General features: G+C 43.5%; 1 protein-coding gene across 8 annotated transcripts in view; it reads right to left on the bottom strand.

The window, feature by feature from the left end:
* SEMA4D (semaphorin 4D) overlaps nt 1–17,198 on the bottom strand; it is a 144,940-nt gene that overhangs the window by 41,037 nt on the left and 86,705 nt on the right. For all 8 annotated transcript variants that reach the window (XM_035099543.2, XM_035099542.2, XM_035099540.2 and 5 more), the window contains 7 exons: nt 12,488–12,867; nt 8,504–8,649; nt 7,703–7,765; nt 5,680–5,778; nt 3,265–3,358; nt 2,578–2,691; nt 1,686–1,837 (listed from right to left, as the gene is read on the bottom strand). In XM_035099543.2, coding sequence (XP_034955434.2) covers nt 1,686–1,837; nt 2,578–2,691; nt 3,265–3,358; nt 5,680–5,778; nt 7,703–7,765; nt 8,504–8,649; nt 12,488–12,578 — 759 coding nt within the window. In that variant the 5' untranslated portion in view covers nt 12,579–12,867. The remainder of the gene's footprint in view (nt 1–1,685; nt 1,838–2,577; nt 2,692–3,264; nt 3,359–5,679; nt 5,779–7,702; nt 7,766–8,503; nt 8,650–12,487; nt 12,868–17,198) is intronic.

Here is a 17,198-nt window from a genome sequence, read left to right on the forward strand (position 1 = left end):
CTTAATCAGCCAACCCAATTGCTGGCTGATTACTTCACCAGGGCGATCCTGGGTTAAGGATCCCTCGCATGACACACATCAAATCCAGGATAACATTTGAAGAGTTCTATGGCCCATTCGGACAGAGTCCTTTTCCCTGGAGCCCTTTAACTTCTTGATGAGGAAGGAGGGAGTTGGGCTCCTTGCCACCCAATTCTGTTTAGACCAAGGATCCATGCCAATGACTTTATCTGCCAGCAAGCTGTGACCATTGCTGTGAGGTGGGCAATACCTTCAAATGTGGTCCACTTTGTCCTGAGGCAAATTCCTTCCTGGCGCCAAATATAATTGACAGAGGAAAAAAGGTAAAAGCAGTGCTTCTTTCTAGGGGGATGCATACCCCCTCAACATTTTGTGAATCTAAGTTTGGCCTCATTGAGGGGCAGTATTTCAATATGAGTAGGAAAATGAGAGTACCCCTAAACATTTTTAAAGAAAAAAAGCACTGGGTAAAAGGTAAAGGACCCCTGGATGGTAAAGTACAGTCAAAGGCGATTATGGGGTTGTGGCACTCCTCTCACTTTTCACGCCGAGGGAGCCAACGTTTGTCCACAGACAGCTTCCTGGTTCATGTGGCCAGCATAACTAAACCACTTCTGGCGCCACATGCAGCCCGAATAAACAAGCACACAATCACTGATAGGTCCACCTGCCATTGTGAGGCTCAAAGCAATGAAGGTGATGCTTCCCCAGCTGTTGCCATAGGCTGTGGGTTTCTTGTGATGTCACAAAAGCACTTGGCAACTGAGTGGATATAAAGGCAGGCCAAGGAGAAAGCCTTTTTCTGTTTCCAGCAGGACACACCTGGCAATGGATGTGACATTCAGCACTGCCCAGGTTTCTTCCACTTGGAGGAGGCAAAGTGGTGAATGGAAGGAGACAATCCTCTGGCAGTGGGGTGCTAGGGAGCAATAATAAGGCAAGTTTGCTTGCTTGAAGGCTGCCGGTATTTAGGATTAGAAGCTGGCAGACCTAAGAGCCTAAGAGTAGCTTCTGGCACAACAGAACACCATGACAGAAACCGGAGTGCACGGAAACACTGTTTACCTTCCCACCACAGTGGTACCTATTTATCTACTTGCACTGGTGTGCTTTCAAACTGCTAGGTTGGCAGGAGCTGGGACAGAGCACCAGGAGCTCACCCCGTCACAGGGATTCGAACTACTGACCTTCCGATCAGCAAGCCCAAGAGGCTCAGTGGTTTAGACCACAGCGCCACCCGCGTCCCCTGAGTGACAGAGTAACTCCATAGCAAGGCCATGCACTGCCTGCCTACCTTCGGGCAGGGCCATAACATGTAAGGTGAGTGAGTGGGATGCCCACTACCAATTGTGCTGCTGGAAGCAGCCTGTTAAAATACACTGGAGACAGACCTGAGTGATAGCTGTGCTTCAGCCAGGTATGCCTCAAAAGTACCACCCCTTAACTTGGCTGTGACTGGCCAGTTCGAATTTAATTGGTAGAGGATCCCGCTGCCAAAGCAGCAAGCGGTCTCTCTGTAAGCCTGGACGTCTGGAAATATAGATCGCACATCTGGACTACAGTGATTGGGGGGAAACTGCTAGCATGCAGACAGTGACAACTTTGTTTGCTCTCATCCCAAAATGATAAGGAAACAAGGGGGAAATGGTTCAGCTCATTCTCACCTTACAAACTCTGGCTATTCTTGGAATCATCAGCTTGCCAAGAAATTCATATTCCACAGAAACCTCAGTGAAAAAGAAATACACTTTGTCGTCATCCTCATTGGCACTGTTTGGATCAGCTCTTATCACATCGGCAAAAATGAAATTTGGTTCTAGAGAAGTGAAATACAAAATTGCTTAATTTTAATAATTCCCCCCCTCAATATTTCCTGTTAATTACACATTGTGGACACTTTATATACGCATACGGTAGCTGTTCCTTGGTCCTAATAGTATATGATAACCTAGATCTTTACTGTAGCAAACTCTTCAATAAAATTTGTATTTAAAAAAGAGCTATTTTCACAAATTAAACATAGTGAGATCAAGATCCAAACACACTTTTAAATTGAGAAATCTGCTCTACAATTCCTTGAATTTCTGGTGCAAGTATTTATACAGCCACAAAAATAACAACACTGCTCTTATGGAATAATCCTTGAAGGAATCCTGTTAGTTATTACAATTCAGCACTGACTTACAAGAAGGGGTTGTTAGTCCATATTGCATTGTCATTTTCCCCACCCCTCATCCCCTTTTGAGAGCATCCCTAAAGTCGTCTGATAATCCAAAATCAAATAAAGGATAAACCAAACCACAACACAGTTTCTTCAAGCTGCTTTAATGGATTTCATGAACTAAACCAAAGCTGTTTACAATTTTTGTTATTTCAAGATGCGTATTGTCTCCAACTCAGACAGAAGACTGAAACAATTGTGTATTTATTGGGGAACAGCAGCAGAAAGAGATATTTTTGGCTTTGGAAACATACAAAAGGGGTATTATTTTGGTAAAGAGATTACTAGACAGTACATTTTAGGCACATTCCAACAAATGTTTTACCAAATCTTACCATTAAGCCAAGGAATTGCATATTCTGTCCGTAAAGGATTTTGCAACGAGTTCCTTGAAATAATTGGTTCACTTCCCAGGAAGTTGTAAGACGTTCCAGAGTAAAGATCCCCATCTTTGCAGCAAGAAAGAATTACATGGATTAAAAATATATAGCAGTAGTTAGCAGTATTTTTTCAAACTGAATGACACCATACACTCCTCCTAGTATATCTTTCATCCCCTCCCAACCTCTCCCTCCTGCCTGTCACTTGCTTGCAAAAGCCCTGCAGTAAATTGCTATATTCCCAGCTGCCAGGCTCCAACACACCTCTCCTCCCTCTCTTAATTTCAATGAGCTAAGTCAAATTACCTGTTGTGTATGGTCCCCACTGTACCATTATTAAGATTTAATTCAAAAATTACTCCACTGGATAGGCATAACATTTAGAGCTGACCCAAATGACACTGGTTCAAATGGCTTTTAACCGAATTTGATAGTTTAAGAAGCAGAGGACATGATGGCTGACATCCAAAAGATTATGTGGTCTGATCATAATGGGAGGAAGAGCTTCTAACAAAATACTGGGGTAAATAGGAGCGGCTCAAGAAAAAGGAACTCAAGATACTAGTACTAAGCATAGGATCTTCTATGGATCCCAGTTCTTCCTATAACAGGATACAGAAACAGCAGAAGGTTTGTACTTACCAACCATAACTGATGTATAACTTTGTGCCGGATCAAATGGACATCTTCCTTTGCCATCCTCGTTTCTACCCACAAGTTTGAATGATGTCTGGTTCTACAAAACAAATCAAAACTTCTTCTTTACTTTCCACGTGGAATGCAAACAACCACAACTCAGCATATAGCTCTGAATGCTTCGAACCAACCCTTTCAGTACGATTAGAGATACAAACTCATGCAACCACATTCAGTTCTCTCTCTCTCTCTTTCTCTCTCTTACATTATAAAGTCAACCTGGTGGAATAACTGCAATTGTTACATGATGTTTCAGCTTATTACATTCAGGCCCATGACTTAAGCAGCAGACGGGTGAAATTCAACCTTTAGACATGGTGAGGGAATTTATGGGCCTGGTTCAGTACACAATGCTTTCTGCACATCAAAACGAAGCTGAAAATACTTGTGAGAATCAGCCCTCCGTCCCTTTGTCATGCATAAGTAGTATGCACTTATAAAAGAAATGTGCAAAATATAATGCTTGTGATCGGTGGTGGGGAGAGACATAAGTCTATGGCAGTTCCAATGAGATGAAATTAAGGGTGTGCTTAATTAATGCTGGACTGTACATATTTTTAAACGAAATATTTATTTATCAGCGGCATGATATTGCTATACGAATGAATGAATTAAAGCATAAAGTGCCAAAGATTATGATTTGGTGACATAGGAAACGTTTGTGTCTCTGTAACACAAAGAGTTTGCTTTTAAAAAAATTATAACCTGGTGCTGTTAATCCTCCCATTGCACATACAGGCACATATGCATGGAAGTTGTCCCCGGAAACATATGTGAGGATACCATGGGATTGTGGGGAATGGCAAATGAGGACAAATGAGGGATGAAACAAATGAGGACTTTGGTGTGTTACCCTGGTGTGCTAATACATACAGAGAAGCCAGCAGGAGGGAAGGAGAATGTGGAGGTAGGAAGACAACACAGTTTAGAATGATAGCCAGACAGACACTAGGAAAAGAACAGAGAGGTCAAGCAAACAGCAGAAATAATGTAGATTGTGCCATGAAGAGTGACTGCCCTTGGACAATCTTCTATTGTCTGATTAAGCAGTTTTATGCATGACCCTTTCACCTGCAAATGCCTTTGTGCCTTCTATTGAGGTGTGCACCACTGAAACCAGGAAGTCACTAATTGGCCAAATTGTTTTCTGAAACTGCATATTTAAATGTCAAAAGCTGCCCCGAGTGGTACATTTGCACAAGATGGGGAGAAATAAAATAAATAAAATAAAATAACCATAGTTTCAGAATTTGCACAAATTGGGAAACTATGGTTACCAGCTTTGATCTATTAAATCAGTTTGAAGTTAGTTTAATATTGTTCCAAAAGGTGGTGCCACAGCGTCCGAATTTGGATAAATGGGAAAGTTCCTGGTTTAATCATGAACAGATGCAGTGGTACCTCTACTTACGAATTTAATGCGTTCCGAACACACATTTGCAAGTCGAAAAAAATTGTAAGTCAAATCCCATAGGAATGCATTGGGAGAAAAAATTCGTAAGTAGAAGCAACCCTATCTAAAAAGTAGAAAAAAGTAGAAAAAATCCTATCTAAACCGCATCCAAGATGGCGGATGGAGCTCCATTCGTAAGTAGAAACATTCGTAAGTAGAGGTACCACTATATGTGAAAACACCACACATGGGGGAACACGCTTGCGCCGAGATATGGGCTAGTTGAGTTGGATGGATATACCAATGAAGAAAATGTGCCAGAAATGTCTCCAGGAAAATGAAAATGAGAAAAAGCCAGTGTGTAGGTGGCAGTTGAGAGCAGAATAGCCTTTCTCTTGCCAGAAAGTGCCAGAATACTACCCAAAACAGTAAAGAACTATTTTGATGGAAGATAAGCTTTTTAAAAGGACGAAATTGCATTAATGTAACTGGAAAGTGATTAATATGTAAATAAGGAAGCCGGCTGTGGCAAGGACATGGCCAAGAAAGGACAAATTCTGGCAACGTTGTGGAAAAGATGATAGACAGACTTACAGATGAGGGAGACAAGAAAGTTTCACACTCTAACATCAAAAATCCTGTTCTTGGGAACAAAGTAAGGTCCGAGTGAAAGGAGAACGATGGTAGAGTCAAGAGACATGGAAGGTAGACAGAGGTGGATTTTTAAACACAAGGATGACTTCATTCTGAAGTATTCAGGACTATGAGGCTATGGCATAGCCAGGAGCTGACAGAGACAAGACAGGCAGAGAAGGGAATCAGAGTATTTAGGGAGAGACACAAAAGGGATGTCAGTCACACAGGAAAGTTTGAAAACTTATGTACATGTCTGTGTCCTTTTCATCACCCAGCTCAGGAAAACTGCTTCTGCAGTTGCCCCTAAAAGAAAATGTGTTCTTCCCGCTTACCAGATGATCACAGATGGGCTGAAACGCGTTAGTTCCACATACATAGAGTGAAGTATCATCCAGCTGTTGTAAGACACGGACGTAGTTAAGGCACTCTGTCTGTAAAAGATAAAAGGAGGAGGAAAATACAGAGAATTTCAGAAAGTGCAATGAGAATAAGAAACCCTATTAGTGACTTGCATGGCTTCAGACCTAGACACACAAACAAGGTCAAGCCTTGGTTTAATTAGAAGAGATATCATGGCTCTGCATGCAACTGCTTTGCTATTCTCTTGCACAAGTGAGCAAACCCCGGAAATATCCCATTAACTACAGTTTCCTGTTTTGTCTTGAATAGGAAACCATGGTTGACGGCTTCAGAACAAGCCATTGTAGTAAACCATGACCATGGTTTCAAGTTTCCTTAACATCCTGGCTTGTTCAGAAGCTGTTAACCATAGTTTCAGAGTTTTGGCAAAATGGAAAACCATGGTTAATGGAACACTTCTGGTTTTGTTTGCTAAAGGGGTTGTAGGCAACAGGTTGTTCATATTTTGGCTATGGAGGTTTGAGCATGGCCCAAAGTTCACTCAAAACCCCGCTTGTTTCTCTCTAAAGCAGGGGTTCCCAAAATGGTCCACGGACCACCAGTGGACCATGAACTTCATACAGGTGTTTAGCAGAGTGTTTGTAAAAATACAATTTAAAATCATATAGTATCTAGCACAGGACATTGAAATTCCTACGACAGGCAGAAAAATAAGTAAGTGGTCCATCAAGACCCTCAGCCTTGATCAAGTGGTCAGGGGTGGGGCAGAGTTCGTGAACCAATGCTCTAAAACAGGGGTGTCCAACAGGTTGATCACGATCTACTGGTAGATCCCCGCAAGGTTTTGGTAGATCGTAGTTGATCTCTGGCTCCCTTTCCTTAGCATCGCTAGAACTGACTCCTGCCCTGCCCCCTCGCCCCACCCTCCATTGTTGTTTGATCTCTGGAAGGGAAGACAGAGCTTTCTCTAGGCGGCTGTTTTCATCCATAGCGATCTTTTTGTGAGTGACTAACGCCCCCCCAAAAAACAAGCCCCCCAAAAGCTTTCATTTTAACCCCAAAAAGGGGGGCCTTCCTCCTCATGTGATCATCAGGTAGATTGCCGGGGTGCTCTAAGTTGACCTTGGGATTTAAAAAAGGGATCACCTGTGTTCTCCTGATTGACCGTGCCTTGCCCCAGCCCCTGCGCTCTGTCCCACTGCCGCCACCGCTGTGGAAGCTTCCATTCTGTTATGCGGCTGCTTTGTGGGTGAAGGAGTGATAACTGCGGACTGTTGTGTGATCAACTCTTGCCAATCCTTCTGAAAACTCTGGGCATTCCCCCCTAAAAGAAGCTCAACAACTCTTGCCAATCCTCCCCCAAAAAAGCTCAACAACTCTGGGCACTTTGTGATAAATAAGGGTTTTTTGGTTTGGTTTGGTTTGGTTAAATATTTAGTTTTTGGTTTATTAAATACAGTTATACCGGTATATTACAATTATACATTTTTGTTATTTAAACTATAAATATCGCAAAATTATGGTTTTTTTCTCGAAGTGACACACCACCCAAGTTATGCTCGGTTTTTCAGCGAATTTTGACACACCAAGCTCAAAAGGTTGCCCATCACTGAGCTAACCCATCAATGAACTGCTGCTTCCCATCATCCATAACTTCAAATATGTTGCAGCACAAAGCCAAGGCTGCTTGCAATTATGGGAAGGGTCGGCTCTTTTTCATACTTGGTACTGCTACATTTGAAGAAGAAGGGAAGAAAGCAGCACTGCCATGCGGCAAACTACCAGCTCTACGTTTTTTTTTTATCACACACATACTGTACACAACCGTTCAGCACCATGACTTACAGGAACTAACACAGCAAAAGAGACACACTAACTCTGCTGGAGGTTTAATTAAAGGGGCATGGAAAATTAATTACTTCTGCTGTACTACTGGGGGGGGGAACTTTCTTGAAAGTCAAGCTGATAAAGAGACAAGCGACAAACTCTTTTCACCTGTTTGGATTTGCCCTTTTCTGCACATTTCGTCTTCTTGTCTTCTGTGACCTTCCAAAACACCTGGAGGAAAACAGATCCAGGGTGAGAACAAATCAAAGGACCTTCTTAGTGCTCCCACAAAGAGCAATTAATAATATTACAGCGTCCAAAGCCATCCTGAGGCAACTGCAAGCAGCTATACACCTCTTTTTTTTAAAAAAAAAACCCGCTCTCTTGGAAATGGGACTTTTCCAAACACACCTGCAGTACTGGAGCTGGAGAACTTTAAGCACATGTGTAAGATTAAAGCAGATTACTTCAAATTATTAATTATGCTTCCCATGAATTAGATTTGCATAGGAACTGTTTACAGTTTATAGGGCAAATGACAACCGCTCCCCTTCCATCCAGCCATTTCCCAAACTGAGAAAACAATATAAGCAACAGGAAAGCAATAATATAAAATAATCTTGCATATTAAAGACTAGAAAATGGCTGACAGGTTTCATCTGGTAAAAGCAACTCTCTAGCTTTAAGCATGAAAGCAGCAAGGAGATTGCATTTTGAAGTCCTACAACAATGCATATTCTGATGTGCTATAGTTAACAGGGTAATAAATCACATTACTTTGAGCGTGCATGTTTAAATTAATTAATTAATTAATTCTTGATTAATTAAATTTTTTATTATTTATACCCCACCCATCTGGCTGGGTTTCCCCAGCCACTCTCAGCGCCTTCCAGCACATATAAAAATGCAATTATGTTTTGGCTTGGGCTGCTGATCATGAATATTTAGTATACAAAACAGCATACTTACCTCTTTCTTTTTTTCAGTAATGTTCAATGCATTTAGCGCAAATATCACTTCTCTAGCTCCTACGTACAAAACATCCTTATCTTCACTTAGCAACAAAGTGGAGTAGTTAAATGTTTCGGGCTCTTGAAAATATACTAGATGAACTTCTGTTAAAATACAATTAAATTTCAAGGCAAACATTAGTTCAAAATGCATTCATTTCAAGGCAAACTTTATTTACAATTGACTGAATAGCTGCTTGATTTCAAATCCTGGCCTAGATCATTGATTTTGAGATCTAGTTACAGGTAGGTAGCCGTGTTGGTCTGAGTCGAAGCAAAATAAAAAAATTCCTTCAGTAGCACCTTAAAGACCAACTAAGTTTATATTTTGGTATGAGCTTTCGTGTGCATGGAATCTGAAGAAGTGTGCATGCACACGAAAGCTCATACCAAAATATAAACTTAGTTGGTCTTTAAGGTGCTACTGAAGGAATTTTTTTATTTTTATTTTGATTTTGAGATCGTTAACTAAAGTAGCACAACCTAATGACTGGACATTAGTAGAATTGAAGGGAGAGAGAGCAGTCCAAAAGCTCGAGAACATGTAAATTGGCTGCCCTGGAGGCCAGAATTGTACAGTCATTTGAATGTTTGAAATGGGGTTTTTCCTGAATGGGAAACAATGAAAAAAATTGAGGGGGCCCTACAGTCAAGTGATATGCAGAAGGCACAGAATGATAATGGCTTTTAATTAGGACCAACCCAAATGTCAAAATCTATGTAAGCTTCCCATATCTGTTCATCAGGCTGGAAGATGATCAAAACTTGGGAAGAGGAGGGAAGAAACACCGACCGTGTTGTCACCCAAATTCTACAATCTGAAGATGGAGGCAGGGGGAGCTATGCGGGCGTAATTAATTAGCTACATTAGGTGCCTAAGGGATTTCAGGATGTCTTGTAAGATGCTGGGGAGGCGGGCCTTTTCCTTTTTTTAAAAAATGTAACGTTGAGTAGACTGAACCAGTATGAGGGGCAGAACGCGATGGCGGCTTCGCTCAAAGGTATATCGCAGGTGAAGCTGCTGCTGCTCGACTCCCTCCAGCAGGGGGACTCAGAAGCAGCGGCTGTTTCACCAGAGATACAGCGTTGAGTGAAGCCGCCATCCCACTCTGCCCTCATGCCGGCGCAGAGGGAGAAACAAGTTGGATCAGCAAGGCGCCAATACAGCTTGTTCCTCCCCCTGCTTCTTTAAGCTGTTCGGCTGAGGAGTGCATGGCTGCCCTTCAGCCAAGCAGTCTTACGGAGCCCCCAACCCACCGCCGGCTCATGTGAGCCAGCGGCGGTGCGGGGGCTCCAAGTGTATCCATCCTCCAGCTGAGGGAGCCTCAATACTTCTCCAGCTCACTTCCAAGCCGGAGAAGCATGGAGCTCCCTGAGTTGGGGGGCAGGAGGCTTTGCGCTCCCCAGCTGAGTAGCCCTAATCCTTTTCCGGCTCAGCTGGGGAGCAGGGGGTAGGGGGTGCTTTTTCACCGGCGCAGAGATGAAGCTGCCTTAGTGATTTCCCCTTGATGCCTTGCAGCACTGTGGTAGGAAGCAGGGTTTTGAACATTGCAATGTAGTAGTACCGTGTTTCTCCTAAAATAAGACGTGGCTCTAAAATAAGCCATGGCACGATCTTTTAAAGGCAAAAAAATGTAAGACATCCCCCAAAAATAAGACGTGTTGGGGGGGGGGGGTACCTACCCGACCCAGCGGGAGCCAGCAAACGCAGCAGCGCGCGCCGCGCCGAGCCCCAGCCCAGTGGGAGCCCCAGCACAGCGACGCGCGGAGCTCCGACTGAACGGGCCCCAGGACCGGCAGCGGGCAGCGCGCGAAGCCGCAGGACCCGACAGGAACCGGCAGCAGCCCCAGCCGCGCCGCGCTGCACTGCGTGAAGCCCAGGGACGCAGCAGCTGGTCCTGCGGCTTCGCGCGCCGCCCGCTGAGCCCGCTGCCGGGTCCTGGGGCTTCGCGCGGCACGACTGAGGCTGCTGCTCCTGGCTCCTGCCGGGTCCTGTGGCTTCGCGCGCCGCCCGCTGCCGGGTCCCTGGGCTTCGCGCGGCGCGGCTGGGGCTGCTGCCGGCTCCTGCCGAGTCCTGCGGCTTCACGCGCCGCCCGCTGCCGGGTCCCTGGGCTTCACACTGTGCGGTGCGGCGCGCAAAGCCGCAGGACTCGGCAGGAGCCGGCAGCAGCCCCAGCCGCGCCGCGCCGCGTTATCTTTGCTGCAATGAAGCTGCACAATGGATAAATACTTTCTGCATTTTTGGACTTTCCTTCCTGGCATGGCTGTGGAGGCTATCATGCTGAGAACCTGTGCATAAATATTCACTACAATGCCATTGATTGCTTTAGTTAACTTTTTCTGCACCTTTTCCTTTGTACCATATTATTGTCCTCAGTAGTTGCATACTGTCATCAAACCAACCTTGAGAGTGGTATGAGAGAGAGAGAGAGACGGTCGGGGAGAGAATATAACACCATAGAAGACACTTGGTGGTATTCATTCAGAAGTTGAAAATGTGAAAAACATTACAGTACAAACTATATCTCTTGATATTACCAGTACTGAAAGGAACAGTTGAAGTGAGAGTTTCTATCTACAGGGAATCTTGAACTAGGGTATTTCAGCTGTTAAAAAAAAAAAAATGCTCAGCGGGCGGCGCAAGAAAGCCCCGTACCATACTTAACAATGCTGTACTATGCTTAATAAAAAAATAAGACATCCCCCAAAAATAAGCCGTGATGTATTTTTTTAGAGGAAAAATAAATATAAGACGTGTCTTATTTTAGGAGAAACACGGTGGTAGTAGTAGTAGTAGTAGTAGTAGTAGTAGTAGTATAATTTATTATTTATACCCCACTCATCTGGCTGGGTTTCCCCAGCCACTCTGGGTGGCTCCCAACAGAATATTAAGAACACAATAAAACATCAAACATTAAAAAACTTCCCTAAACAGGGCTGCCTTCACATGTCTTCTAAAAGTCAGATAATTGATTATTTCCTTGACATCTGACATTCTACTGGGCGGGTGCCACTACCGAGAAGGCCCTCTGCCTGGTTCTCTGTAACCTCACTTTTATCAGTGAGGGAACTGCCAGAAGGCCCTCGGCACTGGACCTCAGTGTCTGGGCAGAAAGATGGGGGTGGAGACGCTCCTTCAGGTATACTGGTATGACCAGATCACGAAGTTTACTGGGCAATACATTGCAGTGATGAAAATTTGACACTGACCAGCCCTACTACACAGGTGGGAGCTCAGGATTTGGCTTGGCCTGTGTGGTTGACCACTTGACCTCCCCCCACCCACCAATCATCCTATATGTGGCAGTGATGCTGCTGCTGAGGGGAAGAAGCAGTCCCACTGTGCCAACTGCTTCTGAAAGTAGTTACTCAGTCAATCCAGAAAATAGTTCCTTGTGAGGCACAGAGAAACATAGGAAAACAATGATTGGTAACTAACAATGAGGTAGTTGTTCTTCAAGGTCTCCTCATTAAATGCCAAGGAGTAACCAAAGGTGTAAATGCAAGGGTAGCAAAAAAAAAAAAAGTTGTTTACTATACAATGCCAGACTTCTGACTCTTGCTAGAACGTTCTGAGTAGGTCTTCCACTCCCATTATTTCACTGAGTTGCTGTGCCAATTCTATAGATATCAACACTATTTTGCATTGGCTACACCAGGGTTTTCTGAACGTGGGTCTCCAGTTGTTGTTGTTTTGGACTACGATTCCCATCATCCCTGACTACTGATCCTACTAGCTAGTGATGATGGGAGTTGTAGTCCAAAAACAGTGAGAGACCCAAATTTGGGGAACCCTGTATGGTGACGTAAATACAAGCCTTTGATCTACTGCTATGTAGGAGTTTGTATCAGAACTACTGATACTGTACTGTACTACAGCACAAAACTACTACTACTCATTTATTTTATGAATCGCTATCCTTACCGTAAGCTATGCTCTTACCTTTGTGGTCCCAGGTAATCCGGGGCACTGGACCGAATCCTGCTGCCATTCCAAGAAATAAACTCACAGCCCCATATAGTACAAGAGCCATGTTAAGTGTCCTTAGTCTATGAATGCAGATGAGCAACCACAGCAGCAAAAGTTCATTTGGCAGAAGAAACTTCAGAGGGTCTGTGAAGATATGGACATCTTCATACTAAACGCATGAGCCGTTGGTTCCTTGCGAGGGTGCTTCCCAATGTCTGCTATCTGACAGATCACTTCCCCCAGCAGGCATGCATTTGCCACAGCAGAGAACGGAAAGGATTTCTAGAAGGAGCCTCAGCAAAACCTCTGCTTCTTAAGCACATGCTTCTGATCCGTTGGGTTGGTGTATAAAGCTGCAGAAATAAAAGGCAGAAGGAAGGAAGTTGTCAGGGGTTTTCACAGTGGCTAATGATTTCCAAGCTACACTCTTTCCTTTGTTAAGAAACATCCCTACAGCAAAGACTCTGGTTTTATAAAAGGAAACAGTGGCTCATTTTCAGAAATAGCCACAGGAAGCTATTAACAACCATAATTTTCCATGAGCTCTCATTATTTATATCTGTCATATCAATACTCGTAGAAAAGCGTTTTGGGGGATATGGAAGGGAGATGTCGCATCTTTGAAGTTCAAGGTGTGTTTTAAATATTTTAACAAAAGCCTAAAATGGAACTATATATTGCCATGCAGAGGTTTCGGGAACAGGCATCTCGAGACATTTTTGTGCAACTCATGGGCTTTCTGTGGGAGTTGTATGAATCCCAGGCTTTTGCTTCAAAACTATGAAGCACCCAGAATCTTAGATTCCCATTTTCAAATACCATTTTTTGGGGGGGGGATCTTGAAGGTCATGAAGAGAGCTTTGTGGCTAAGTGAGATTTGTGGCTCCCTCATACTCTTCCCCCAACCCCATCTCTTTTAATAAGAAAGGCAACTCCGAAGATTAGTTGCCAAATGCGCTATAATCTACTGGATTCAGTTTCTTTGGAATTGCAATATTTCACCGAATTAGCAAATTCAGTCTATGACTCTAGACAGCGCTACACATTTAGCTGAATGTTTTGCACGCCAATTCTGTGCAGAAAATGGTACAGAACAGGCTTGCGTTTGAACGCATGCAAAACTGTCCCTATTTTCTAATTCAGGGGTCAGCAAACTTTTTCAGCAGGGGGCCGGTCCACTGTCCCTCAGACCTGGGGTGGGGTGGGGCAGACTATATTTTTTTAAAAAATATGAACAAATTCCTATGCCCCACAAATAACCCAGAGATGCATTGTAAAAAAAAAAGAGGACACATTCTACTCATGTAAAAACATGCTGATTCCCGGACCGTCCGCGGGCCGGATTTAGAAGGCAATTGGGCCGCATCCAGACCCCGGGCCTTAGTTTGGGGACCTCTGTTCTAATTATTTCAACCAAGCACCTTTCAGTGCAACTCTAGGCATCAGAACAACAGGAAGTCAGCACAGGTGCATAAATATAAAGGATGGCAACTTTAATGAGTCAGCTAATATTTATTGTGTCTCGGCAAATTATGTAACTTCTTTGTTCTAGCTATTCGAGTTCAATTTCTCATTTTCTGTCTACATAAAAGGTGAGCCAGCGGAAGAATGTAACCATGGCAACTAATAAGCACCGAGGGATTCTGACATCAAGCGAGATGCTTACCAATACCTTTCCTGGGCCTTGTATCTAATATATATATAGGAGATTTACAGTTTCACTCTGAAGATCCCTCCACTGTGGTTCACTGGAGGTGCATCCAGACCAGACGAACTTGGGACCGAGTTTGTTTTGGATTTTTTCTCTTAAAAACCCTACCATTTTCTCTTCTGTGTTCTCTTCTTTTGTCATGACCTGGGCAGTCTTCTATACATGGACACTATACCTATTTTGGACTGCACTGAGCTCTGTATTTGCAATTCTGAGCTTATGAATCAAGGTTGACAAGTCATCACAGCTATTGAAAGCCACTCCTGGCTCTATCTAATATTCCACCAGGATAATCCTACTGAGTCCATCTGGGTGACCCATTTTAATAATACTTGATAACTACTTAAGCCTCGCTATTTGCTTAGTTCTCAATTTATGAATATTTAGATCTGTAATTCCCAATCGTAACAATCGTACTTCCCATTATTTAGGGAACATTCTTCTGCTTAGTAACTGCCAACCCTCATTTCTTTAAAATTCTGATCACTTGGAATTCTAGTAAATGGTCTTGCTCATTATCTTTTATACTCTTGTGTTTTTGAGCAAATATTAAGTTATTCAATGCACTATTTTCTAATATATGAGAATTGTTCGTGTGTGTATGTGCATGCGCACGCGCGCCTTAAATAGTATATTGGAATAGCCATTTACTGTTATTTGAAGCCAAAGACAAGTAGTGCTTATTTTATACAGCGTATCTTTTCACAGACTACAGTCCTACTTCTTTAGATGCCAGAGGTGGTGCCGGAACTGTGCCTGTAGGACTAAGAAGTAGGACTAAGAAGTATAGGACTAAGTAGGACTAAGAAGTATAAAGTCAAAGCGTACTGATGGGATAAGGCACTACACAGAGGCCAATTTCTCATACAGCAGCAACTCAGAAAAGTTCATATACAGTTGTACCTTGGAAGTCGAACGGAATCTGTTCTGGAAGTCCGTTCAACTTCCAAAACGTTCAGAAACCAAAGTGCGGCTTCTGATTGGCTGCAGGAAGCTCCTGCAGCCAATCAGAAGCCCCGTCAGATTTTCGGCTTCCAAATCGAAACAGTCACTTCCGAGTTTGCAGCGTTCGGAAGCCAAAACGTTTGAGAACTAAGCTGTTCGAAAACTAAGGTACGACGGTAATTCCTCTTTCCAAAATCATGACTAGAGTGAAAGGAGAGAAGTCGCTCCTACTGTCGCTTGCAGAGACATGAAACAGTGGAATCTAGCTAGAGGAAGGGCAAACAAACAAACAAACCCAATGGCTAACCCTTCAACAATTATCATCTTTTTGCTTAGCTCAGCTTGGTTCCCTGTGAAGGCCTTCCCTGAACTTACTTTGCATTCCATTTCCCCTCTAGAGTCTACACTTGGGATTGATATCTGAGGATGGGAGGGTGACGAGGGACACCTACCTTCCAAACCACCCTGGAAGCAAATTATTTTGTCGTCTCTGTTGGCTTCATATGAATGAGTTTGGGTAGTATTTATGGGCTGACTGTATGTACCTTCTCTAGAGGTGGGCTGGATACCTTTTTCAGCCAAAGAGCTGCAACTCCACTTCTGGTGGCAGCGTGGCAGTTTCACAGAGAGAACAATTGACCCGGCTCTGGTTTAGGCTGCAAAGCAGCACCAGCAAATGAGAAGGAAAAGTGCTGATAAACGAAAGACCTTCCTCTCAGTACATTTCCAAGCACAATTCAAAGTGTCGGTGCTGACCTTTAAAGCCCTAAGCAGCCTCAGCCCAGTATACCTGAAGTAGCATACCCACCCTCATCATTCAGCCTTGACACTGAGGTCCAGCTCTGAGGGCCTTCTGGCAGTTCCCTCTCTGCGAGAATTGAGCTTACAGGGAACCAGGCAGAGGGCCTTCTCGGTGGTGGCGCCCTCCCTGTGGAACGCCCTCCCACTAGATGTTAAGGAAAGGCAGTCCTGTTCAGGGAAGTTTTTAATGTTTGATGTTTTATAGTGTTTTTAATATTCTGTTGGGAGCCGCCCAGAGTGGCTGGGGAAACCCAGCCAGATGGGTGGGGTATAAATAATAAAGTTGTTGTTGTTGTTATGCATGTTGTGTGATGGGAGGACAAAATACGGTACATGCACAGGTAGGCTGAAATTGCTTGTCCTTGATCCTGTTTCCGCTTCTGCCCCAGACCAAGGGAGATAAACTTATTTCTTTTCCTTGCCCAAACTCTTTCTGAGGAAAGGACTGGTGGCCTCGAACCCTCAAGTTGGGGTTTTATAAGTGGCATCAGCATCAATGAGGAGGATCTTTGTAATGGGTATAATGTGCACTTCACGCAGACAGGAGGGTCTGTTGCCATCAACAAGGAGATAAAAGGAGATTCTGGACAGGTGTCTAGTCTAGTGCCCCAATCTGTGAAATCATTCCATTCTGGTGGAAATTGATAGTAGTACACAATTAAACAAAAGATTACATGTATGAGGTTGGACACACAGACTTGCAGTCAACACGAGGAAAGAAACCAGAAAGAATTCGTGTTACTTGAAGTTCTATTTGCAACAAACAGAGACATTTAGACGATCACTTACAAAGACACCCAACAGAAGGATAATTTTATGACAGGAATTCTGTTACACTATATAATCACCTGCCTCACATAATTAGAAATCAGACAGATGGATGTGCACTGTGTATATTTCTCTCTCAAAAATACGCTTATATTTATTCTTGCACACTGGTTCAATGGCAGCACCAATAATCTTTGTGCCGAGAGAAATTAGTATGTGTCACCAGAACATACAGCTGGTGCAGCCAGCAGCACTATGTTAAAAAATGATATAACAGGTTCCAAAGTAATGGGGGGGGGGGACAATCACACAGGCCAGGCCTTCTTATTTTTAAAGGCACTTGCTAAAGTCAATTTATGACATAATGTTATGTTTAAAAATACCATCCTGTGGCTTGAACAAAATACTAATGGGTGCTAGATATGCAATGGCCACCATTAGGGAAACTTACATTGGTTT

Source organism: Zootoca vivipara, chromosome 11 (genome assembly GCF_963506605.1).
Source record: "Zootoca vivipara chromosome 11, rZooViv1.1, whole genome shotgun sequence".
In the NCBI taxonomy this organism is placed as follows: Eukaryota; Metazoa; Chordata; class Lepidosauria; order Squamata; family Lacertidae; genus Zootoca; species Zootoca vivipara.